This window comes from Amborella trichopoda, chromosome 4 (genome assembly GCF_054954075.1).
Source record: "Amborella trichopoda isolate Santa Cruz 75 chromosome 4, AtrichopodaSantaCruz75HAP2 v2.0, whole genome shotgun sequence".
In the NCBI taxonomy this organism is placed as follows: Eukaryota; Viridiplantae; Streptophyta; class Magnoliopsida; order Amborellales; family Amborellaceae; genus Amborella; species Amborella trichopoda.
Genome location: NC_142339.1, coordinates 28,244,792 through 28,268,516, shown reverse-complemented (window position 1 = coordinate 28,268,516; position 23,725 = coordinate 28,244,792). Strand labels below are relative to the sequence as shown.

General features: G+C 35.8%; 1 protein-coding gene and 1 long non-coding RNA gene across 3 annotated transcripts; both read right to left on the bottom strand.

Annotated features, from left to right (window-relative positions):
• Positions 1-1,070: 1,070 nt before the first annotated feature.
• On the bottom strand, positions 1,071-22,382 carry LOC18421758 (protein CURVATURE THYLAKOID 1A, chloroplastic). Of its 2 annotated transcripts, XM_006826563.4 has the most exons (6): positions 22,154-22,382; positions 2,643-2,743; positions 2,386-2,493; positions 1,756-1,827; positions 1,556-1,625; positions 1,071-1,421 (listed from the first exon to the last, which is right to left on the bottom strand). In XM_006826563.4, the coding sequence occupies exons 1-5, from the start codon at positions 22,281-22,283 to the stop codon at positions 1,557-1,559; spliced, it is 480 nt and encodes a 159-aa protein (XP_006826626.2). In that variant the 5' UTR covers positions 22,284-22,382; the 3' UTR covers positions 1,071-1,421; position 1,556. The 2 variants fall into 2 exon arrangements, with proteins under 2 accessions (XP_006826626.2, XP_011620369.1); XM_011622067.3 differs by having other exon boundaries at positions 1,071-1,625.
• On the bottom strand, positions 13,409-22,147 carry LOC148782390 (uncharacterized). Its single transcript, XR_016054359.1, has 2 exons — positions 14,833-22,147; positions 13,409-14,709 (listed from the first exon to the last, which is right to left on the bottom strand). It is a non-coding gene; the product is annotated as an uncharacterized LOC148782390 (long non-coding RNA).
• Positions 22,383-23,725: the final 1,343 nt, after the last annotated feature.

Below are 23,725 nucleotides of genomic sequence, written 5' to 3'. Positions count from 1 at the left end.
AAATCTATATTTCACAACTCATTTTGACATAGAAAATTGTTTCACGAGTCAATAGGTGCAAGAGCCTATTGACATACAAATGTCCATCCTAAAGATGGACGTTATCTAAAGTGAATTGTCCATAAATAAGATATGAACAGTGCATAAAAAAATACTAAAAATTATATTTTTAATTTTAAAATTTTATTTTTATTTTCATACTTATGATTATCTTGGCCTAGGTGATGAATCTACAAAAAAAAAATTAGAAAAAAAAAATCATCTAAAATAAATTTTAATGGGGGACACATATGCACATACGAGTCGAGCCGACTCGTAGAAACCATATCCTTCTAATATTAACCGTTGTATTTTGACGAGTGATATCACCGCCTCTAGCCAGTCAAGATATTAGTTTATGTTGAGATAGTCACTCTTTAAGTCATTATCCAAATCTGCCCATCGGGTGATTAAAAATCAACGAAATAACCCTTTACGCTAGCTATAAATAGGAATCAGATTCTGATGACTTCGTAAATATAGATCATAGTAGTTTCTTTCTCATCTCGTATTCGTCCATTAGATTATCCTTTTAAGCTTTGTTGAGAGCCTAATATGCTGCCTCATAAACACCATCATCAAGCCAAAAATTTGTTATGGTAATTTGGGGAATCGGAGCTGAAAAAAAAATTTGCTAGTAGATGTCATAAATCCAATATTCAAATCAAATCATTCGTAAACGTGCTCTTCTATGACAAGTACCAAACTTCCTTATTGACAAAAATTTCAAGCAATAAGAACCATTCGTTCTGAAACCCATAAGTGAATTTGGAATGTGTTTCAAGATTTACATTACATCACAAATCCTAGTCTCTGTTGTTGGTTCTACAACTAGTCTAGAACGACACACCAATGTTCTCATGAATGAAGCATATAGAACTGTTCATGAGGGTCGCCTAAATATCACATTTGTAAGCTCCTTTAATGCTTGAAACCTTATGAGCAGTAGTCGTGCACCACATGATTTCTATGACGATTTAAAGAAGATTGTACCAAAAAGAAATCACTAGATTTAGAGTCTTATAGATGTGTTTTATATTTTGGTGAACTGCATAATATTAAGGGAAAATAATGAGTTCTTGACATCTATCACAGGTTTACTTTGTGAAAAACAAAAAAAAGCACTTTTCAGAGGTTTTGTCTACGACAGCAGCAATCATTTTTGCACATAACAACCACCCATGCACTTCTTTTTCATGGAAAATAAACTTCCTCCAGTGCTCAATAAAGAATAATTGAGCTCCATCCCCAATATGAGCTTATGCGCCCCTACTCTCTCCATGAGAAAGGAATAGTCCAACTTCAGTGCGTGCGCTACTTGTAGCCTCTAAAGTATGAGCATCACAAACAAATCCAATTCCATCATAAGGGAAGAAAGCATGCTGCAAAATTTACATACAACAGATCCATCCAGTTCACATCACAGTAATACAATGCTCCAACACAAGAATCGCGGACTCAAATGAGCTCCCCAAACTTGCTAGTACTTTCAACCAAAGATACTGCAATGGGTTACCTCATTCCGCTGTTCCAGCAATCTTCTTTTTGAGTGCTTCAATGTCTGAGGCTAGTTCCTTCCTGCTTGACTACGGACAAGAAACCAGATTTATTTTATTGAGGATAAGAAAATTTGATGAATAAAGAGATGAACAATATCCCACTGCAATACGTTAAATAAAAGAAAATCAATAATCATTCTCAAGAGCCATTCCCTACCTTAAACAGGAGGTAACGGTATACAAACCATCCGGTATAGCCAAGCCCAACTAACTCCATAATCTTAGGGAGCTGCCAAGGATATCAAGACTGGGTATGAGAATATGTAGACATATTGGGTTTTATGTGTTTTGTTAGGCTGCTTCATTCATAGTGTATTCTAAACATATTCAATATTTATGGACACTGATACCCTTCCTCAATTCAGTAATTTTTTCTTGGGATACTTTAGGTAACTAAGTGTGAAGTATGTTTCCAGAAAAACAAAAGGTGTAAAATAATAATTTCACAAAAATAAAAGTATTTATGGTCTATTGTAGAGAATGACATTACCCACATTGAATATGACATCATTCACAAGGGATATAACAAAACCCACACAAACATAAATTGCTTTTCAAAAACCCTTATGAAGTTACCCTTAAAAAATAACTTTGTATGAAAAGGCAAGGTCGTAAGTGCCTAATGAATTTTTAGTTGGTTAAGGGAGTCCTCCACGAGGAGTCGCTTAGCAAAACCCACACATACACACACACACACACACAAGAAAATCAACAAGGGATACAACTAAAAAGATCACAAGAAACAAACACCGACTGCAAACAGAAGTATATTGGTTAAAAGGCATACCAAGGGAACTGAATTGACTGCACCAATGACTACAGTAGACAGCCAAAGAGCCACCAGCGCGCCACCCCCATAGAGAATAACCGTAGACTTGTTTTCAACTGCATCCCACTATAAACAGATATCAAATCAGAGGAATTCCCTTTTCTTTTTTCTTCTTTTTTCTTCTTTTTTTTCCTAGGCCAAATTTAGAGAAATTATATGATTTACGGGCTAAGGACGACAAAAAAGTATCAATAGTTACATTAGAGAATGACAACCTTCTCTTTCAAATCAGAAAAAACCTCTTCCACTTGAACAGAACTAGATGTCTCTTCAGAAGATGAGGCTCTCACTAGTAGTGAATAAGACCTCCGTAAGTCTGCAAAGAAGAAAAACAATGCCTATCGCATTCAAACAAGAAACCAAGGAGCGAAGAAGTGAACAAGGAAGTAGAAAAGTACAAGTACATATCGCATTCAAACATGATATTTAAGAGGGTCAGAGAGAGAGAGAGATAATGTGTGCTGTGTACATATCCACATAAAAATATATGGTGATAATGTGTGCTGTGTACATATTCACATAAAAGTATATGGCTAAAGCTTTTCAGATTCTACCCAATTGGAAGAGAATGTGTCATACATGCAGTTCTTAATTGCGAAACAGATGGACCAATAAATATGACTTCAAGTCCATCATAAAAACTATGATGGAAGGAAATAGTTGGTAATTCTTATGATTATTACAACACAAGTTACTAGTTAATCCTGGAAAGCCATCAGACCAAGATTTGCCATTAGAATTAAATCCCCTTGGACTGGATTGTAAAAGTACTGTTGAACTTGATAGAAGTGAGACAAATTGAATTCCTGAACATAGTTATGACTTCTTCAAATAATTATAGAAATATTGGACAAATTGCAGAGTTTTGCCTAAAATTGAGAACCAATACATAGACCAATAGATAGTAAAACGGAAGAAAATATTTCAAACAAAGAGTTACCTGACTAGAATATTGAAAAAATAGACATGCCTCGACAGCCAAAATATTGACAATGACACATAGTCAACATCAGACAACATTCTCAAACGTAGATCACAATCACATCACCATATAGACGTCGGGGACTATTTTCCTAAGACTAATATTCATCCAAACTCTCCTTGAAAAGCCTTGGGAACCATTGCAGTTCTTAATCCCAAACCTACCAGCTTAAGATGTCCAAAAGAGTTTCCTTGGGCTGGGTTGTAAGTTTCATGTTGGAGTTGGAGAAGCAAGATGAGCATAGATCTTGAAAAATCTTTAGCAGTCAGGTAAGATGTGTGATCAACAATTGAATGAGGTTTCAAGGATACACACAAGACAAGGGCCAAACATAAAAATGATAATCTCTTTTGGGTGTTTCTTGGCTAGCAATCTTAACTACTTCCTCATTTCTACTCCTATTATTACTAAACTTACATTCTATATCTAGCTAATTTTAAAACCTTTAGATTCTAAAGCATCTTTCCAAGTTCTAACTTTACATTAATGTCGCCTCTAATCTCATCAATCAAAACTATGTTATCCACGAACAACATACACTACAATACCTCATCCTATAGATTCCTGGCTAACTCGTCTATAACCAAAACAAAGAGATATGGGCTCAACGCTGACCCCTGATGTACGCCAACTGTAACTGAAAATTCATTTGTATCTCCACTAGTTGTCCTCATACTAGATAGCGCTCCCTCGAACATGTCTCTCATCATGTCAACATATCCTCTAGAGACTCATTTCATTTCCAACATCTACCAAATTAACTCTCTTGGTACAATATTGTATGCTTTCTCTAAATTAATAAAGATCATGCCTGTCGTATGCTTTCTCCAAATCAATAAAGACCATGCCTATCATAGTTCTCTAAATCAATAAAGACCATGTGAAGGTCTTTTCTCTTTTTCCTAAACTTATCAATTAGTTGCCTAACTAAGAAAATAGCCTCAATTGTTGACCTCCCTGGTACAAACCGAACTGATTTTTGGATACACTTGTTTCATATATTAGTCGTTGCTCAATCATTCTCTCCCACAGCTTCATAGTGTGGTTCATAATTTGATCTCTCGATAGTTCGAACAATTTTGTATGTACAAACTATGAGAGAAATAAACAAAAATATGAGAGAAAAATAAGGTATATCCCCAGCCAAAATGAAACCTCGATTACTCCTACCAACATGCAACTTTTCCTTTAAAACTCCAGATTGGGGGCTCGTAATGCCCCCTTAGGGAAAAATAAGCCCCCAAAGGGAAAATAATGGGCCCAACATTGGCATGTTTGACTCCCCACACATGAGAAAAAATACAAAGCTTAGATCTATTTTTGTCTGCCATAACCCTAAATTGGAGACTTTCTTAACTATAGGGGCCAAATTTGATGAAACAAGTTTCAATAGACTTGATATCAAGGTGATTGACTAATATGTTGCCCAATACCAAGGCTTCGATAGTGATATCAAATTCAGTATTGGATTTCATAGATTATAGCAAGTTGACAACTTATGATGGATTACAGCAGATGGGGCGATGCGAAAATGTGGCTCGATGTGGTCCAGATGAGGGTGCATCACCCCGATGCGGTCAATAAATACAAAAAAAACCAAAATCTCAAAAAATAGGTTAATGCATGGAAAAATATGAAGGTGATTTATGTGATAATCAGTATTTAATTTATTCATTAACTCCAATATTATCGGTTGTCGAAGACTCTGAATCCCCTAATAGATGACATTAGAAATAGAAAGTAGAAACTTGCAACTTGAAACTAACTTTATAAAGGATATTAGAACTTAGAGGATATCATATAATCATAATTTATAAACATTCAAAACCCATAATCACAAATTCGCATTTGTAAACTTTTAACTTACGAACTCCAAAGCAAAGATACATACTACTAAAAGGGTGTGGTTTCCATGAGGTTGCAACCTTAAACAATCTAAGGTGCACCTACAAATTTTATCATAATATATAATTTTGATGTAAAATGTTTTTAGGATTATCTCAAAATCTATTTTTATATCTAATTATAAAATTTTAAATTCCAAAATGGTTAAAATTAAGTAGATCTATAAATATATGAAAATCTTGAAAATGGACAGTGCAGATAATATGTTGTAAGATGCACTATTTCTAAGACTCAAAATCTTTTTATTTCTCATAGTCATACATCTCGATGTCGAAATGATCAATCACAGGGTTTTTCAATATTAAAATAACTTTTTCCGATGGATTTTTTAGGTGCATCCATAGTTCTACATTTTAAGGTTGCAACCTTATATAAACTTTTTGCCTACTAAAATTCTGTGAAGAGTTCAAGATATCTAAAAATTTTCAATATCTTTTCGGCACTAGAAACCCTCAATATGTTGAGAAATCTATGCTCAATGTCTTCAAAACAAAGCCCAAGCTAATCCTAATTGATAACCCAACCAACACCAAGAGCAAATCAACCATTTGTTTTTAGGAAAAATGTCCGCCAAATTATTTTTCCTCTACGTTTGATCCAAAAAAAGCTATATATATATATATATATATATATATATATATATATATATATATATATATATATATATCCTCTCAGAGTTCTATCAGTTCTATCAGTCTCCTCTCAGAGTTCTATCAGTTCTCTCAGTTGTCTCAGTCTCTCTTAGTCTCCTCTGCCTGCAAGCCTTGCAACCTTCTTCTACTTCTGCAGCCTGTCTCTGCAGAAATAACTCTGTAAGCTCTCTGTTACCACTCTATTATCTTTGTAACCCTCAACTACCTCTTTACCTCTGTAATATCTTATTGTTACTCTGCTATCTCCCTACTACCTCCGAAACTCTTTGATCTCTGTAAGTCTTACTGTTACTCTGTTGTAATTGTTATTCTCTCTACAACTTTGTAATAAGGGTAGGCGAAATCACTGTTCATTTTGCGCCTATAGGTGTTGGGAAGACTTTTCCATATATATATATATATATATATTTGTTTTTAGGAAAAACAAATATTTATTGATTCCTTACAGACTATATAAGTAGAGTCTGTCATATTGATTCCTGCTTCAGGCGGTGAGATTGGCACCTTCTTCATTTTTATATTTTCCGGGTAAAGGGCCTTATTTTCATATACATCCCACCATTTTATATATATTGTCTCCCTAATTCTGGGATGTATTCCCAATTATTTGTATAGTTATCTGATATTTGGTAGGACCATTTCACGATCCATGGTATTTGATATAATGCCATAAAGTACATATATGTAGGTCTATTCTTGTACCATTATTGTTGTATTCAATGAATTTCCTCTGTGAGGCTTGAATATTAGGTGGTAATATTTCAATTCCTGATCCCCATAGTTGGAACTAGTTTTGGAACCAATTGGGAAAGTCTCCTATTACTGGTATTTTTATTTGAATGAACCATGTATGGGAATTATTATTATTTTGGAAGGTAAAGACTTTATGCCATGCCTCAACATATTCAGAATATCTAAAATATTTATTATTGAATTCCTCCGTTTGCAACCTTCTGGGCTTTATTGTATCCATATCCCATTCCTTATATGATATTATCTTCCGTATTTGGAATTTGGAGTATGCTATTGTATTAGTATTTTTTCTATAGAAATGGACCAATGTTATAGACCCTGTTTCCAGGAGGATGGCGTCATACCATTCTCGGGTTTTATCATTATTGGAAGGGTGTAGATGATTATTTAAATAGATATTTGCTATTTCATATGGATCTTTATCTTTACGAATATCTTCTATTATTATAGCAGATATGAAAAAGGTTTCCAAAAACCTGGTTTTTTCTCCACCTAAGGTATTAGTTACTGGAATTGGCTCAGGCGAGAATATTATTTCTTGTGCCTATTTTCTAACTAATTGATTTGGGGTTATTGGAGAGGTTACCAAGGTCTTGCTTGGTACTGGGACTATGTCCATTTTCCCTTTCCCTTTGTTTGGTACTATTATTCTCCTGTCCTCCCTGCAAAAACTCACGAGTTAAAAAATCAGGGAGATAATATTTCCTTTAATATGTTCTATTTCAAATTCAAAAGATACCTTGCCATCTGGCAAAAATTTGTTTGGAAACAAGGTTCTTAACATCTTTACGAAGAATATCTTTAGCGGCTTTGCAATCAATTCATATGAGAAATTTTTGGCTGAGCAAATCGCTTTGAAATTTTGTGACACAGTGGACAATAGACAAAATTTTGCTGCGTTTGATTCCAGGCTCGAGAAGTGAATCTAACCAACTGTTCTGTATTTGAAATTTTTTGTTTCAATATTCCCCCTAGTCCTATCTCTGAGGCATCACACTCAATTATTTTGAAAGCATTAGGATTTGAGAGCGTGAGACAGGGTAATTCTTTGGCTTTTATTTTTATTTTTCTTACAGCCGAAGTATGTTCATCCGTCCAATTGGGCGGATTCATTTTTAATCTCTGAAATAAGGATTTAGCGTCAATAGCTAGATCTTAATAAAAATCAGCAATGTAGTTAAGGCATCCCAAAAACCGTTGAAGTTTAGTTTTGTCTACGATAATATCTGGGAATTTATCAGAAAATTCAATTGCCCTATCTATTGGTATTATGCTTCCTTGGAAGATATTGTGTCCTAAAAATCGTATTTTTGTTTTGCACAGACTAATTTTTCTAGCTGAAACCACCAGTCCCGCAGCTTTTATTGCTTTAAGAAAGACGTTTAAATGTTTAAAATGCTGCTTAATGCTTTCAGAAAATATTAAGACATCATCGATAGTTCATATAAGGATTGAAAATATCATTCATAATATTTTAAAACTCTAAGGGAGCGTTTTTTAGCCCAAAGGGCATCACATTCCACTCATATTGTCCAAAAGGGACATTGAAGGCAGTTTTATATTTATCTTTCTCAGCAATTTGGATCTGCCAGTACCCAGATTTTAAGTCAAATTTGGAAAAGATGCAAGCATTTACAAGTCTATTAAGTAGATCCCTTTTATTCGGACTAGGATACCTTAACCATCGCAGGACTTTATTAAGAGGTTTATAATTTATGATCAAGCGAGGAACCCCCCTAATTTATTATCAAGCGAGGAACCCCCCTTTCTTTCTCAGAAGCCTTTTCCACATAGAATACTGAACAACTCCAGGGAGAAGAACTTTTCCTGATAAGTTTTTTCTGCAATAAGTCATCAATTTCTTTTTTGTAAATTTCTAAGAGCCGAGGGTTCATTTGTATTGGCCTGGCTTTAGTAGGTATTTTACTTTCATGAAAATCAGTCTCATATGGCAAAGTTACTATATGCTTTTTTCTATTCCAAAAGGCATTTGGCAAATCAGCACAGACATCTCTTTCTATATCGTCCTTAACATTTTTAATTATATTTTATTTTCAGGGGTTAATAGCTCATCCTCAATTATTTTATATTTTAGCTCTTCTTTGAGGTGGTACGAAAACTTTTCTTTATTAGAAATCGTTTCTTTAATATTATTCACTTCTCTGACTTTGGGTTTTTCAATGAACTCAAATTTTACATTATGGCCTTCTACATTAGCTTCGATTCTTGAACTATCTATTTTCATAGGATATAACTTGTTCAAGAATGGTGTCCCCAGTATTACGAACTGGCTTAATCCTTTTACCATGATAAAAGGCAATTCAAAGCAATTACCATTATTGCAGACTGCAGTATTTAAAAGTTTATAATTTATGACCATCCTACTACCATCTGCTGTATTCAATATTTGAGTTGTTTTACTAAAATATTTTGTAGGAACAAGTCCTTCGTTTTTACAGTTTAAGTCAGCTCCTGAGTCTATTAATGCTAGAGTTTGGAAGCTGTATTCCTTATGGACTATTATTTTTACTAATGTGAACCATTTTTTAGTAACAACTTTATTAAGTAGATTAACAAAATTACCATTTTGTATTGTGCTAGAAGATTCTGGTTCTTCACTTATTGGAGACAAAGGCTTTTTATATTTACTTATAATCTCATCAAATTCTAGCTCCTCATCTTTATTGGCAGAGCTATCTTCTTTAGGGTCAGAGGCTAATTCTAGAATATGTACCTTATTCTTTAGGGTTTTTAATTCATTTTTTACTTCATTGATTTCCTGCCTTAATTCAGATATGGATGGTTCCTTTTGAGTAATATTCTTATCTTCAACTCTCCTAAGAATTCTAGCAAAGCTATAATCTTCTCGAGTTGGAACAAGTGGAGAGGGTTTTTTATTTGTTTTAGCCATGTGGATATACTGGACTAAGGCTTCTCGTTTAGCCTCAGGATTAGTTATTTTATCTATTATATCGATGATTAGATTTTCTTCCTTAGAGAGTGTATTACAAAAGCAATTAGTATCATCGTCTTCTGAATTCGAGCTGCTAAGAATTAAATCCTCATTCTCTATTTCCCCAACCAAATGTTATGTATCAGAGGGAGATGAACTATTAGAAGATTCTTCCTCTATTTGTAGTATTTGAAATAATTGGCTTCTGACATTGTCATCTAATTGTAAAGCATCTATTTTCTTTTTTATCCTGCATTTATTTTTATAATGCCCTACCTTGCCACAATTGTAGCAAACAGGTATTTTTCTTTTTGTCCTAGATTTCTTGAAACTATTTTTGGGGGTGAATTTTTTAGAAAATTTTTCTTTGGTGGAAGCTTTATTGGTATATAGCTTATACCTTTTATTCCTATATTTTCTTTTATCAGATTCTTTAAACATAGGCAGGGTATTGTACCCAAATTGTTCACAGAAATCCCGTCATTCTTTTCTGCCTGTCATCTTTTGTTTTTCCAGCTCCCTTTTTAACTTTAGATCTGTACAGAGAGCAAGCCCTTCTGCACATATTTCTGCTGACACCTCTCCGAGTGTATATAAAGAGTATGGGATTATTCCTCCATGTTTATTCTTTAGTCTCGTTTTGACCTTTTCAGCGAAGAGATGGGGTAAGCCGGCTATGAATTTTTCTTTCCAGTGATCCGATTTACTGTCTTCTCTGGAAAGGAGCCTAGAGAAGAATACATCCCTATACCACTTATAATGAGACAGAGTTGGGCATCTAAGATTCGAAAGAAGGTCTTCAGATCTAGCATCAAGTAACGCAGTACTTCCCACAAAATGGAGAGTGATAGTGTATATCAAGGTATTGACTGCATCACTTTCATTATTGACTATGTCCTGACCATATTCATTTTTAACAACCCATTGCCTTGTAGCAGCCAGTATTTCTTTCTTTTTATTTTCTTCTATATGGAAATCCCACCATCCTCTTAGCCACCAGTAAAACCGCAAATAATGGCTTTAGCTATTTTTTGGTCATGATTCCCACTTATTATGCAAGCGGTTGCGTACATAGTCATATGTTTTACTGCATCGAGTATTTGATTTTCTGACATTCCATCGATATTCCAATTGACAATCGTTCTTCCTGAATATGATACGGTGCTAGTAATCAAATCTTCTTCAAACTGAATATCTACAGGAGTAGGCCTTGGGTAATACATCCTAGTTTGAGAAGTTGGTCTTACTTTTCTTCCGTAATCTATTCTATTTATTTCCAGATCTTCCGTTTTAAAAGCTTCTTCTATTTGTTGTATCTCGCTATTAGATAGGGTTTCTTCTTGAAGTACCATGGCTTCTTGCTAAGTAGCTATTCCTTTTCCCTTTATACTTAGTTTTGCCAACTTTTTTACTAACTCATCAATCAATTCTTTATTATCTTCTTTCTTTTTTATTCCTTGAAGGCTAAACTGTTCTTTACTGAGCTCTGGAGGTAGTTTAAATAGTAAAGCCTTTTTCTTTCCTATATCGGTTATTTTTTCTCTAGGCATATCTGGAGGCTTACCTATCATATTTTCGATTCTTGTTGTATGTTTTCCAATAGTTTGCAGACAAAGATTGGTATAATTATTTTGTTCAATGATATGGTGTATAACATCTATTTTATGAGTGTGATGTTCTGTTTCCTTTGGAATGATTTTGTAAGGTGAGGCTTTTGTCTCAGGTTTTTCTTTTAATGCTCCTTTTAGTTGAAGGCATTTCTCAGGAGGATGGATACTTTGTATTTCTTCTCCTTCATTAGTATAAAAGGTCTGGTATTGGTTTTCTAAAGTGTTAAGTCCAAAGTCTGGAATTGGTATATTCTTTTCTTTCAGGGTGTGCTTTAACCAATCAAAGAATCCTATATTCTGTTTAGCCTTTTTTATAAATTTATTGAACCTTTTATGAAAGGCATCTAGTAATTCTTGAGGGAATTCATCTAGGTACCAATCTCATATTTCTTTATTTTCTTCAGATAAGAAATCATTTTTTATTCCTTCTATATCTATTTTGAATCTTTCTTCCTTTTGAAGAGTAAGATTATTAAAATCTAAATCAGAAGGTGTAGGCTCATTATCAAGAGAACTAGGTTCATATACCCTATATATCGATCGTTGGATATTACTAATTTGCCATTTAAGATAATGGGTGAATACCGAGTCAATCGGAAACAGTTCCTGTACCTTTTTGCTGCTCTTCCTGGCCGTTTCGGTAATGCGGGTCACGACGACTTTTAGTTTCGCTTCCTTATTATCTTTATGGAAAATTTTATTAAGTTTCTAACCTTTAGAATAGTACCTAGAACTACAGTTCACCACTGTAAACTTATGGCTCTGATACCAAGACGGACCAAGATCATTAAAACATTTAAATTCTAGGCTAAGATAGATTTTTAAAGGTACACAAATCTTAAGAGAAGAAGTACTATTAGGCAGGTAACACACAATAATGAAGAAACATCAATCACAAGCCAATTAACATATGTAGCATTTCTAACTTTTAAACAAAGTACTATTTTAACTTGCATAATAAAGTAAACAGAAAAACTCACATATGGCACTTGCAAAAGCTAGAAAACAGTTTCCACTCGTCTGGGCAGTAGCTCGGTAGAGAGTCCCAGTTTCAACCACACATAAATCTTTCTCACAAACACTTTTTTAATAAAATCAGGTTGGAAAAATACACCACCCGATATACAGTAAAGTTGCAGAGAGAATAACAATTACAACAGTACCGAGACAAAGTAACAGTAAAAGTTACAGAGATCAAAGAGCTTCGGAGGTAGTAGAGAGATTGCACAGAGATAGCAGAATAACAGTAAGATATTAAAGAGGTAGTTGAGGGCTACAAAGATAACAAAGTGGTAACAGAGAGCTTACAGAGATATTTCTGCAGAGATGGGCTGCAGAAGTAGAAGAAGGTTGCAAGGCTTGCAGGCAGAGGAGACAAAGAGAGACTGAGAGAACTTTGAGAGAAGACTGAGAGAATTGAGAAAAGACTATATATATATATATATATATATATATATATATATATATATATATATATATATATATATATATATATAGATATAGCTTTTTTTGGATCAAACGTAGAGGAAAAATAATTTGGCGAACATTTTTCCTAAAACCAAATATATATATATATATATAAAAGTCCTCCCAACACCTATAGGCCCAAAATGAACAGTGATTTCACCTACCCTCATCACCGTCCAAAATTCGCACGGTTACGATTGTCCGGTAGTGTTTCATTTTTCATTTTTTTTCTACAAATCGGAATGATCTGAAATTTGGAGCGTGTGTACATCTTAATAAGGCGCACCTAATAAAAATATAAAAAAATAATTCGCGAAAAGCAAATTGACCAAAATACCCCTGAAACATTTCAGGGTATTTTGATCAATTTATTTCATGTAAAATATTTTTTTGATATTTTTCGTAGATACGCTTATTTTTAATTAACACACGCTCCAAATTTCAGATCATTCCAATTTGTAGAAAAAAAATGAAAAATGAAGCACTACCGGATAATCGTGACGGTGCGATAAACTTTGGACGGTGATGAGGGTAGGCGAAATCACTGTTCAATTTCGCCTATAGGCGTTGGGAAGGCTATATATATATATATATATATATATATATATATATATATATATATATATATATATATATATATATATATATGTATGTATTATTTCTTTTTGGTTGGTGGGGGGAAGGGGGTGCCAAGGGGAGTAGGAGGAATGACAAAAATACCCATGCTCATGGGCACTATTTTTGCCCACGAGCTATACGGCATATATGTGCTATGCGGCCACATATACAGTGGGATGCGGCGTATATGAGGGCACATCCCACCAAAGTGCATACGTGCCCCTATGCAATGCGCTTTAGGACAGCGCAATACGAAGCTGCATTTTAAAACAATGGATTACAGTTTTCAAAGTCAAGATCTATGTTAACTTAGGCTGGTTTGACCCCATATCAAACTTTCAAGGGATAGAAAGGAATATATGTTATTTGTTATTTCCAAACTTATGGAAAATTCCAGTCTTATCTATGTGACAGGTGGAAAATGATGAATAAGCACCCAAAATACAAACAATGCACAATAGATATTAATGGCAGCACAGTTATTACAACAAGTACTATTTCCAAACTTATGGAACATTCCAATCTTATCTATGTGACAGGTGGCAAATGATGAATAAGCACCCAAAATACAAACAATGCACAATAGATATTAATGGCAGCACAGTTAATACAAAAAGTACAAGAATGTATGTCACAACACTACAACTTCTAGTCCTAATCAGAAGCAGGTTATCCTACTCTTTCTGGCTTCTGCCCTATAATTATATGATATAATATCTAGCACAGGGCTTTAAAATTTAGTGTGTCAGTGGTGTTCTCTCTCTGTACTTCCTCCCTTTTCACAATCATTAATGTCAAGTCTACCAAAGCAAGAATTTCATCGGCACGGTGGAAAGGAAACATATGCATACTAAAGGACTACACTAACCATGATGCATGCTAGTGGATTCTGAAGTCTCTCTGGAGTTAGGCATTTTGTACCGCAGTTTATGAGATCAACATGCTCCCATCTACTAATACAAACAGAATGATGCCATATTTCCTCGTGCATGGTCCACATCTTGATTAGAGCTTACTGAGTCTAAGTTAATACCAAAGGCAGAAGAAGGTGTTTTTGTAGGATGCAATAAATTATGCATAAAGGTTTTAAGCATTACAGTCCTTTGAAAAGAAGAATAATATCGAGACAAGTCAGTTATGATGAAAATAGACTATACAGGCCACCCAGGTCCATTGAGATTAAAAGGGAGAAGGTGAAGGCATATGAGACCAAAGAAGAGATGTGTCCACAAAGATAATATAATTGTCCATTATCGAGGTAAATGTACCACGAAGAGAATGCAAATCACCCTTTGTCTAAAATGGCATGGCTCTTGGAAGCATTGTTAATCCGAGAAGGAGCTACAGAAAAGGGGCAGCAAACAGTTGATTTTGTATGAGTGGAGAAAGCATCATGAGAGTGAAAGAGCTTTCGAAAATCAAGGAAACAACCAGTGGATTACATATGAGATACGAAAACCTCACCAGAATGAAGCACGTATGGGAGCAATTGATGAAGCAAACCTTGGCTCAAGTGTTAAATGTACAGAAAGAATCTTGTCAAAGGAACTTGATACTGAAAATTTGCATGAAAGACATTGTTGAACCTGCCTGCACCAGTGACATCTCACCTACACCACGAAGATCAGGAAGGGTATGACACCCAATTGATATATGGGTGAGCTGTCAAATTCTCTGTTTAACACCAAATATTCTTGATTGAAATCTTAAAAAGAAAGCGAACTCTTTACCTAGTAAGAGGAGAAGAACAGGAGATAGGCACAAGTTATGCATGAAGAGAAGGAAGCATTGTACAAATGTGGGACATGGATAGTTGTGCCAAGGCGGAAGAAAACTAATGTGGTAGAATGTAAATGGGCTTACAAAATTTAGTGAGGAAACAGATGGAAGTGTTGATAGATTTAAAGTTAGAACTATTGGTAAAGTCTTTAAACCAAGAGCATGCCCTAGATTATGATGAAACAAATAGCCATGATGAGAAAAAGGGCACGGGCACGATTCGTATAGTGTTTCCTCTGGCCCTTGCATATGGGTTGGGAACTAACACAAATGGATGTCAAGCATGCATTTTTACATGAGACCTTTGAGAAGAAGTCTACATGGAGCAGCCTCAAGGATTTGCTTAACCAGAGCCCAGCATCTGGTTTGCAAGTTAAACATTGTGATCCATGGTCTAAAACAGGCTTTAAAAGCCTGGTTCGATAGTTTTTGTGGAGTTGTGAAGAAGCATGGTTTCTTTTGAAGTACAAGTGATCACTCATTGTTCAATGAGCGCGTAGGTCTAAACCATAGTTGTTGGGCACGGGGCATTCCCGGGAGCAGGAGCTGGCTCAGGTCCGCAGAACCGTGGATTGTTGGAAGCTCCTTGTGGTTGGGATCGTCATCCATACGATCCTATATCAGGGGAGTGCAATCCTTGGCATAGGGAAGCATGATTCCATGAGGAAGGAATTGTAATAGTGTGTTTTAAGGGAAAGAGAATGAAGTGTGGATTCACAGTACCCTGAATCAGTGCATATGAATTAGTACCGATTATAGAAAACATCATATGCACTGCAACTTACACTTGAGAACTGTGGTTCAAACCTGCTGGGAATGAGGATCACAATATAGGAATCCACATTCCATCAAGATCCCTAGCTGGAATCGCAGGATCGAGGCTCCAGAGCGGGTCTGTGATCTTTCCTACAAGGTTTCAGAGCGGGTCTGTGATCTTTCCTACAAGGTTCCAGCAATTATGGTCTAAACATTACAATACTTCTAATGTAGATGCTATTGTGTCATCAGGAAGCTGCAATGAAAGCATAACAAAAATAAAAAGGGCTGTTTTGGAAGCTTTTCAAATGAAAGGCCTAGGAAGGCTACAATATTTTCAAAGGTTTGAGGTTGAAAGAACGCCAAATAGGTTGATTTTGCGATATAAATACACTATGAATTTGTTAAAAAGGACCATAGTTGTTGGAAACGCCTAGGAACCTGAATCGTTTTAGGAACCGGAATCGCGGAATCACAACCAGCTAGAAGATTCTTGTCTTGGAAATCGTTGTTTGTACAATAGGAATCACTAGAAACAAGATTCCTAAGTTTTTGAGAATCATGTTTTGACCGAAATAGATCCAAGTATCATCCACCTATGGAATAGAGATTTTGTGCTCCTTGGAATCAGGATTCCCATCTCTCTGGAATTGACACTCCAGGAGTCAAGATTCTTTAATATGCATAATCGAGTTTCCGACATCTATGGAATCGAGTTTCTGACATATGTGGAACATAGGTATATTGTTGTTTCGAATCGTGATTCTAACACATGTAGAATCAAGTTTTTAAAGTATATAAATCAGAGATCCATGCCAATTTGAGATCTAAATTTACAATAATATGGACTATGGAATGCGTTTGATTACCCCTACCAGGAATGAAGATTTCATTTTTATGGAGAAGGAAGCCACAAGCAAATCTTGAGCCTAATCAACTTTATATCCTATATTGGATGTATCTTATTAGAAGGTCTACCAAATTTTAAAGTGAATGTGTTGACTATTGAACTTATGGTCATTATATACAAAAGACATGTATTCCTAAATTGTGATTTTGACTTCATTATTATAAAGACAAAATAGGATTATGTCTACGCCATGGTTTTACTTTTAATTGTATGTGTTGTATTTACCAATTATATTTTAAATTTAAAGTAAAGGCCATCCAGGATGGCACAAGTAAAATAATGAAATCTTGCAACCACTAGAAGCATTCGAAGGAAGATTTCTACTCCAATTGACATGGAATCAAGATTTAATCCTCGCTAGAATCCAAATTCGATATATTTGGGAACGTTTACCTGCAATTAATGGGTTCAAGTTTTCAAAGATGTGTTAGATCGAGATTCTGAAATTAAAGAATCAAGTTTCCTCGGTTCCGATAAATGGTTTCTAAAGATGTGTTGAATTAAGATTCCGAAATTAAGGAATCAAATTCCTTGGTTCCGAAAAAAGGTTTCTAAAGATGTGTCGATCGAGATTCCGAAATTAAAGAATCGAGTTTCTTTGGTTCCGAAAAACGATTTCCGTGAAGATTCCTTAACGAAAACGCGAAATCGGGTTTCAAAACCGGAAACGCGGAATCGGGTTTCGAAACCGGAAACGCGAGGTCAATGGAGAGATTCCGGTAACTATGAAAAGGACAAATTTGCTTGATGCCAAGACCATGGACGCAACTGTGGGACTAAACAAAAGACTCATAGTTGCCGGGTCCCCCAATATAGGTGGTGCCCAGCTCAGGAATCTAGCTCCAGTACTTGGGGTCAGGGATCTTCAAGGGATCTCGATTTTTAAATTTGAGATCTTGATCACCACTATAGGGATCCCGATTCCTACTATTAGGGATCTAGGCACTCTCTTGATTCTTCAAGGGTCAAGGCAATGGAACATCCAAAACAGTTCTAAATTAAAATTACATACAACCATAAGGGGGTAGTGTTAGTAATCAGCATCGCGGTAGATTTGAAGGGTAGACATCCTAATCTTTGTCATAAAGTGAGTGTTTGTATCCTTGGTGCAAAATCTCACTATTTAGTGTAATCTTATAATGGTCACTAGCCAAAGTGATCTCCAAGATCAGATTTCCGATATGCTACAAGTACTTGCACATATCGTACAAAGTAAATCCAAAACTTGAAGGGTAAAAAAGGGTTCAGGGAGCGCAATCTGCAAGAAAGACCCTTCTGGTTGCATTCTACTTCTTCAACTACACTAGAAACATATATTATGTGTCCAACTCTGACACTCGAATGCAAAGTTATGCCCTCCAGAAATTTGGGCCTAAAATTGTGAAGCCGAGGCTGTAAACTATATCTAAAAGGTCAAGGCCGCGCTCAGTACTTGCAGGGTGGCACAACAGAACATATGACTGCACAAGCGCTTTATGGTGCAATTGTGGTCATACAAGCGTGGCTTCAGACGATCCATGCAGCTGCATGCATGCAAAGGCAGAAGCACACACCTTTTGTGAATCCATGATCGTACCTAGCACTTGTGCAGCATTGGAACAAGCGAGGTTGCTCATAAAACCAGCGGCCGCATTCGCACGAACCACCGTACAAGCTCAAGCTAGTGGCCCACATGTGTGCAGGCCACATGTGCAGATTTGCACATGTGTTAGTCTTGCATGTGCCTGAATTGCTCCTGCAAGATCACATAGGACCTCAATGTTGGAGCATGCAGTGAATGTGGACATATAGATTTGCTTCTAGTCTGGTCCACCATGCTTGTGTTGTCTGCGGCATCACTGCGCTAGAACACACAGTCCAAAGCATGCATGCATGTTCATCCACCTCTCCAGTATGGTCAGCCAAACATGTGGGACCACAATACATCTTGTGCCATGAGCTTTTCCAGCAGCCACTGTGACGGCACAAACTCCCCTTTTATATAATTTTTTTCACTTTTATGTGCTTTTGCAGACCCTCCACATAGGTCGTAAGATCTGAGAAGCGACTTGAAAGTTGGACTATGTGATAAAGCACGGTGTCTATAAATTTAAATTTTTCTTTTCTTTCAACTTCTAGATCACTTACAATGTCCAATTACAAATAAAAGCTCTCTTGAAATAAATAAATAAAAATGGTTCTCACTTGCTACTGCTAAAAACAACTCTTTTATTCAATAAATGAACTTGACACATTGTTTTATGGGAATAGAAGAGAACAATAAAAGAAATAAAATAAATTAAGTAAAGTTGTTGGAAATTACCTCAACTGGGCTTAATACACCTCACACCGAGTCTCCTCCTCCAATGATGTTTAGGATCAATGATCAATGTCAAATCTACTAAGTATGGCAAGACCCTCTAATAATGAAAGTATATGGAACTATCTTGAACCTAAGTGCTAAGGCCTCAATGTCTTAGCCTACCTTAAGCCCCCTTGGCTTAACCTAGAGAGGTCAGAGAGAGAGAGAGATCCTAGGTGAGGCGTGCCCCCTTCTTCTTTCCATCTATGAGAGAAAGAACAATAGAAAGAGAGAGAGATTCCTTAAATGGGCGTGCCCCCTAGAGAGAGAAGGAGAGAGTAGAGAGAGCTTAGAGAGAGAAAAGACAAGATAAGAGGTATAGAGATTTAGGGGAGAGGTGACCCCTATTTATAGATTTTCTAATGCTTAGAGTTTGTCACTTTAGTGAGATCAAATCTAGATCATTGCTCTAAAGAGATTTGTGGGGTAAGAGATGTGAGTCATCAATTCTTTAGATCCACCATTAAGATTCAAATGAAGTTGCTAGAACTTTATCCTCCATTTTCTAAATTTATTCCCATCAAATATTCAAATAAGGAAAATGCAATCATACTTTCTTTTTTTAATGGATATTCATTCTATATTCATATAATCTTTGAATAGTCAAATACCTTGATTCATAAGACATACCATAATTTATAATCTTGATTCCTAAACCAAGACAGCTTAACAGCAAATTAGAAAGCCAACTTTGCATGAGAGGGCTTGGACCAAAATGGCAAGCCATCCCTCCTTGTGTGGGGCATGCCACCTTAAGTGGCTCCAAGTGGGCCCCACACAATCTCCATGTTATTTATTATTAAATTAATAATGGGGCCCCCAGCTTTCATGATGGGCCCCCAAATGTTAAGTTCAATTAATAAATGGTTTCTAGATAATTCTAAACAAGGTTTATTTCTCTTTAATTACTTGAAACATTGAAAATTGATTTTCTCTTATATTATAAATCTAAATGGTAAAAATACAAGAGTAATGATCCTATGAGACCCTCCCACACCCACGTGAATAGAACCCCAAAGGATCACTATTAAATTTGGCACAAATCTCTAGAAAAGTTAAGTCCCACACCCATATAATAACTTTTCTAAAGATCTATGCCAAATTTAATGGTGATCATTTGAGGTCCTACACACATGGGTGTGGGAGGGTCTCATAGGATCATTACTCAAAATACAATATCAAGATAATCACAAAAATTCAAATAATCAATCTAAAAATCATATAACATCAAAATAATTAAAACTAAATAATTTTTATGGGAATCGGATCCATATAACTCTAGAAATTATGAATATACTCGAGCACTCCAACTTCAACTGTAAACTACGATCCACACTAGCTTTCTCAAACGGACCCAGTGATTCCCACGACCCACAGGCCACTAACAGACCAGGGGATGCAATCCCAATCTATGGACTACAGGTTCTCCCCCAGAGATGAAACCATGGTCCCCCAGACCATGATACAACCACAGCTCTATGGTGCATATGGGTAATCTCTCGCACATATACATACTTCACCGTTAAAGGTGGTTCACTTTCTGATACGGCTATCTATATACATGTCATGTGATGGTTCGAGAGTGAGGCTTTGGCCCAGTCTCTAACAGTCAACCACCACACACAAGGGTCACACAGTCCCTTGGCTCATTCATCTGAGGGCAACTCCAACCTCATCAAGGGATGACCCACATAACCCTCATCGGTTTATTTCTATGCCCAGGTACTTTAAGTTTTCCAACTGGACTGGCCTAGCACGTCAAGCCAAATCTGAGTATCGACAAATAGCATTTGCCTCGTATGGTCCATTAGAAGATCATAGGACTCCATGGGCAGCATTCCTTTTCTGAATTTGATAGCCTTTTTTCTGTTTTTTATCTCCCTTTTGTCCATACGTGCAGCTACCCCAGGTCTAAAGCTCAATGCTTGTACCTCTAGTGGCCTCATGATTACTAAAACTAATAGTAAATCCCAAGCCTCGTCCGAAACTTCTTGAATTGCTAATGCATATCTTCTTTCTTAGGGTTTCCAGAGAGAGAAAATAGTAAAGGGTTTCTAGAGAGAGAAATTAGAAAGAGGAAACTAGGCGAGAGAGAGAGAGAAAGGAAGAGGAGGGATGAGTCCAAAGAGATAGCCGCCTTTTTGGAGATACACTTGAGTTCCACTTTTTCTCACAGAAGACATCTTTTGATCTCTCTCGACCTCGTTATATATAAATGTCCAATGAGGTGCAATCTTTCCTAAATTGGGTACTATTCCCACTAGCGAACCTTATTCCTAATAGAAATCCTGATGTCCTTTTCTCTGATAACCAATACTGAAAATACCATGGAGACTCTTACACCCAAAGGGCCGGACTCCAAATCCAACAATATAGATTCTGAATCTGATGTTTGCATGAGCTGAATTCTAAAATAAGAAGAAAGAGAGCATCACATAAACCACCAAAAACCTAATCCTATGCACCTTTTATTTTAATTTAGGCAAAAGGCATCCATCACAAAAGTAGGAAACCGTCACAGATACAGAAAAAAAAAAGTATAGGTTTCTACAAGTAGCGTCAGAAGTATAATTCTTCCATGCAAGACGCCATGTACTGATGACATGGAACGAAGGAATGGTTCTTGTGAGCAAAGTCATCTCTCTACACTGAATACATAAGAAAGGCCCTTCTCAAAGCCCAACCTTTTTCATCAACCAAATAAAGGAAGGTAAGTATGTCATACACGACCCATACACTACCCCACAGGGGATCTACGGAGTGTTCCCATGGAGGTTAACTCTAGGATACACTTAAGCTTCATGGAGCCCCTGTTGTGCATATCTTACCATGTATCAGTGTGAAGAGAGCTCTCTCGATTTTTCATATGTCTCTTTAATTTAGGGTAAATTGGTATCTCATCCCTTTCCATTTTCAATTGTGAAACCGCAATATAGAGAGATAAGAAACAAAGAGAAAAAAATAATCAGGAAACAAATAGAGATAGCGAAAGAGAGCACCTGAAAGCTGAGGAGTGGAGATTGGAAAATGGCGTTGAGGGAGGACGAAGGAACCCCGTTGAGAAGAAGTGGGAAGAAAACGTGGAGTAGTTAATATGCCTGCTCCTGCTGCCGCTGCAAATGCCGCCATTGCTTCTCCCCCTCCCACTCTCTCTCCTCTCTCTCTCGCTAAACGCAAAGTCTTAAAGCAGGAAGCAGAAACCAGTCTACGCCCTCTCCTCCCTCCGCTGAATTTGCTTTTGGTCTTTTCTTACTATAAAGTATAAACACGATTCCAAGAAATTGGGCGAGATAGGGAAGCAATGAAAAATTGCCACATGTCAAGTAACGAAATTTTGATTGGAGTTGGCCTATCTAGAATCTCCAAGTCCGAATCAACCCTTACTCCACATCCACAATAGCAAGATAAGGGCCCATTCGGATGGATCCCACAGTGCCGTTGATTACCACAGTTGATGCCAATATTCCATTTTAAACCCTAACAGGCCTGTCCAAAATTCCCCTTAATATGGTAAAGTTCGCTTTGGACCAATGGTTTAAAAAATGGATCGGGCTTCCAAAAAACCTATCTGGTCTTAAGCGAACTTTACCTAAGGAAATCGGGAATCGGGTGAATCGGTCATAATAAAGCTTAAAAAAAATTCGAAAAAATTATTAAAATTCATTATAAAATATTGTTTTTTAGGAATTCAATAAAAAATGAGGGTACTCCATTAAGAATTTTCATGTTTTTGAATGAATATGCGAATATTGATATGTTCTTTCCCTGCATGAACCGCAATTCAGCATTTAATTTACAGTATTTCGTGCTCATCCCTACACTGTTGCTGTTGGGACTCGATATGTGAATAATATGGCTGGGATAGGGTGGCCTCAGAATCATCATCTCTCTCATTTTCTCTTTGAATAATATGGATTAAAAAAAAAAAATAACAAATTTTCAAAAAAATCGATCATGGATTAAAAAAAAAATCACAAATTTTCAAAAAATTCTATCATGGATTACAAAAAAAAATTCGATCATGGATTAAAAAAAAAAAAGCACAAATTTTCAAAAAATTCAATCATGGATTACATAAAATTCGATCATGGATTACATAAAATTCGATCATGGATTACAAAAAAAAACAAACAAAAAAAAACAAACAAAAAAAACAAAAAATTCAATCGTGGATTACAAAAAAAGAAAAAAACAGTTCGATCATGGATTACAAAAAATTCAATCATGGATTACAAAAAACTCTATCATGGGTTACAAAAAAAGCAAAAAACAAAAAATTCAATCATGGATTACAAAAAAAAAAACAAACATTTCGATCATAGATTACAAAAAAAAAACAAACTTTTCGATCATGTATTACAAAACATTCGATCATAGATTACAAAAAATTCTATCATGGGTTACAAAAAAAAAAAAAAAAACAAAAAAATTGATCATGGATTACAAGAAAAGAAAACAAACATTTCGATCATGGATTACAAAAAATTCTATTATGGGTTACAAAAAACCAAAAAATTCAATCATGGATTACAAAAAAACAAAAACAATTCGATCATGGATTACAAAAAAAT

Bases quoted from the DNA above. Each gene is read 5' to 3' on its own strand.
- LOC18421758 (XM_011622067.3), bottom strand. From the start codon at position 22,283: ATGGCGGCATTTGCAGCGGCAGCAGGAGCAGGCATATTAACTACTCCA. The intron at 2,494-2,642 runs GTTGTCATTCTC...ATCTGTTTATAG, and splicing joins TTTCTGATTTGAAAGAGAAG to TGGGATGCAGTTGAAAACAA. The intron at 1,626-1,755 runs GTAGGGAATGGC...TCTTGTCCGTAG, and splicing joins ACCGTTACCTCCTGTTTAAG to TCAAGCAGGAAGGAACTAGC.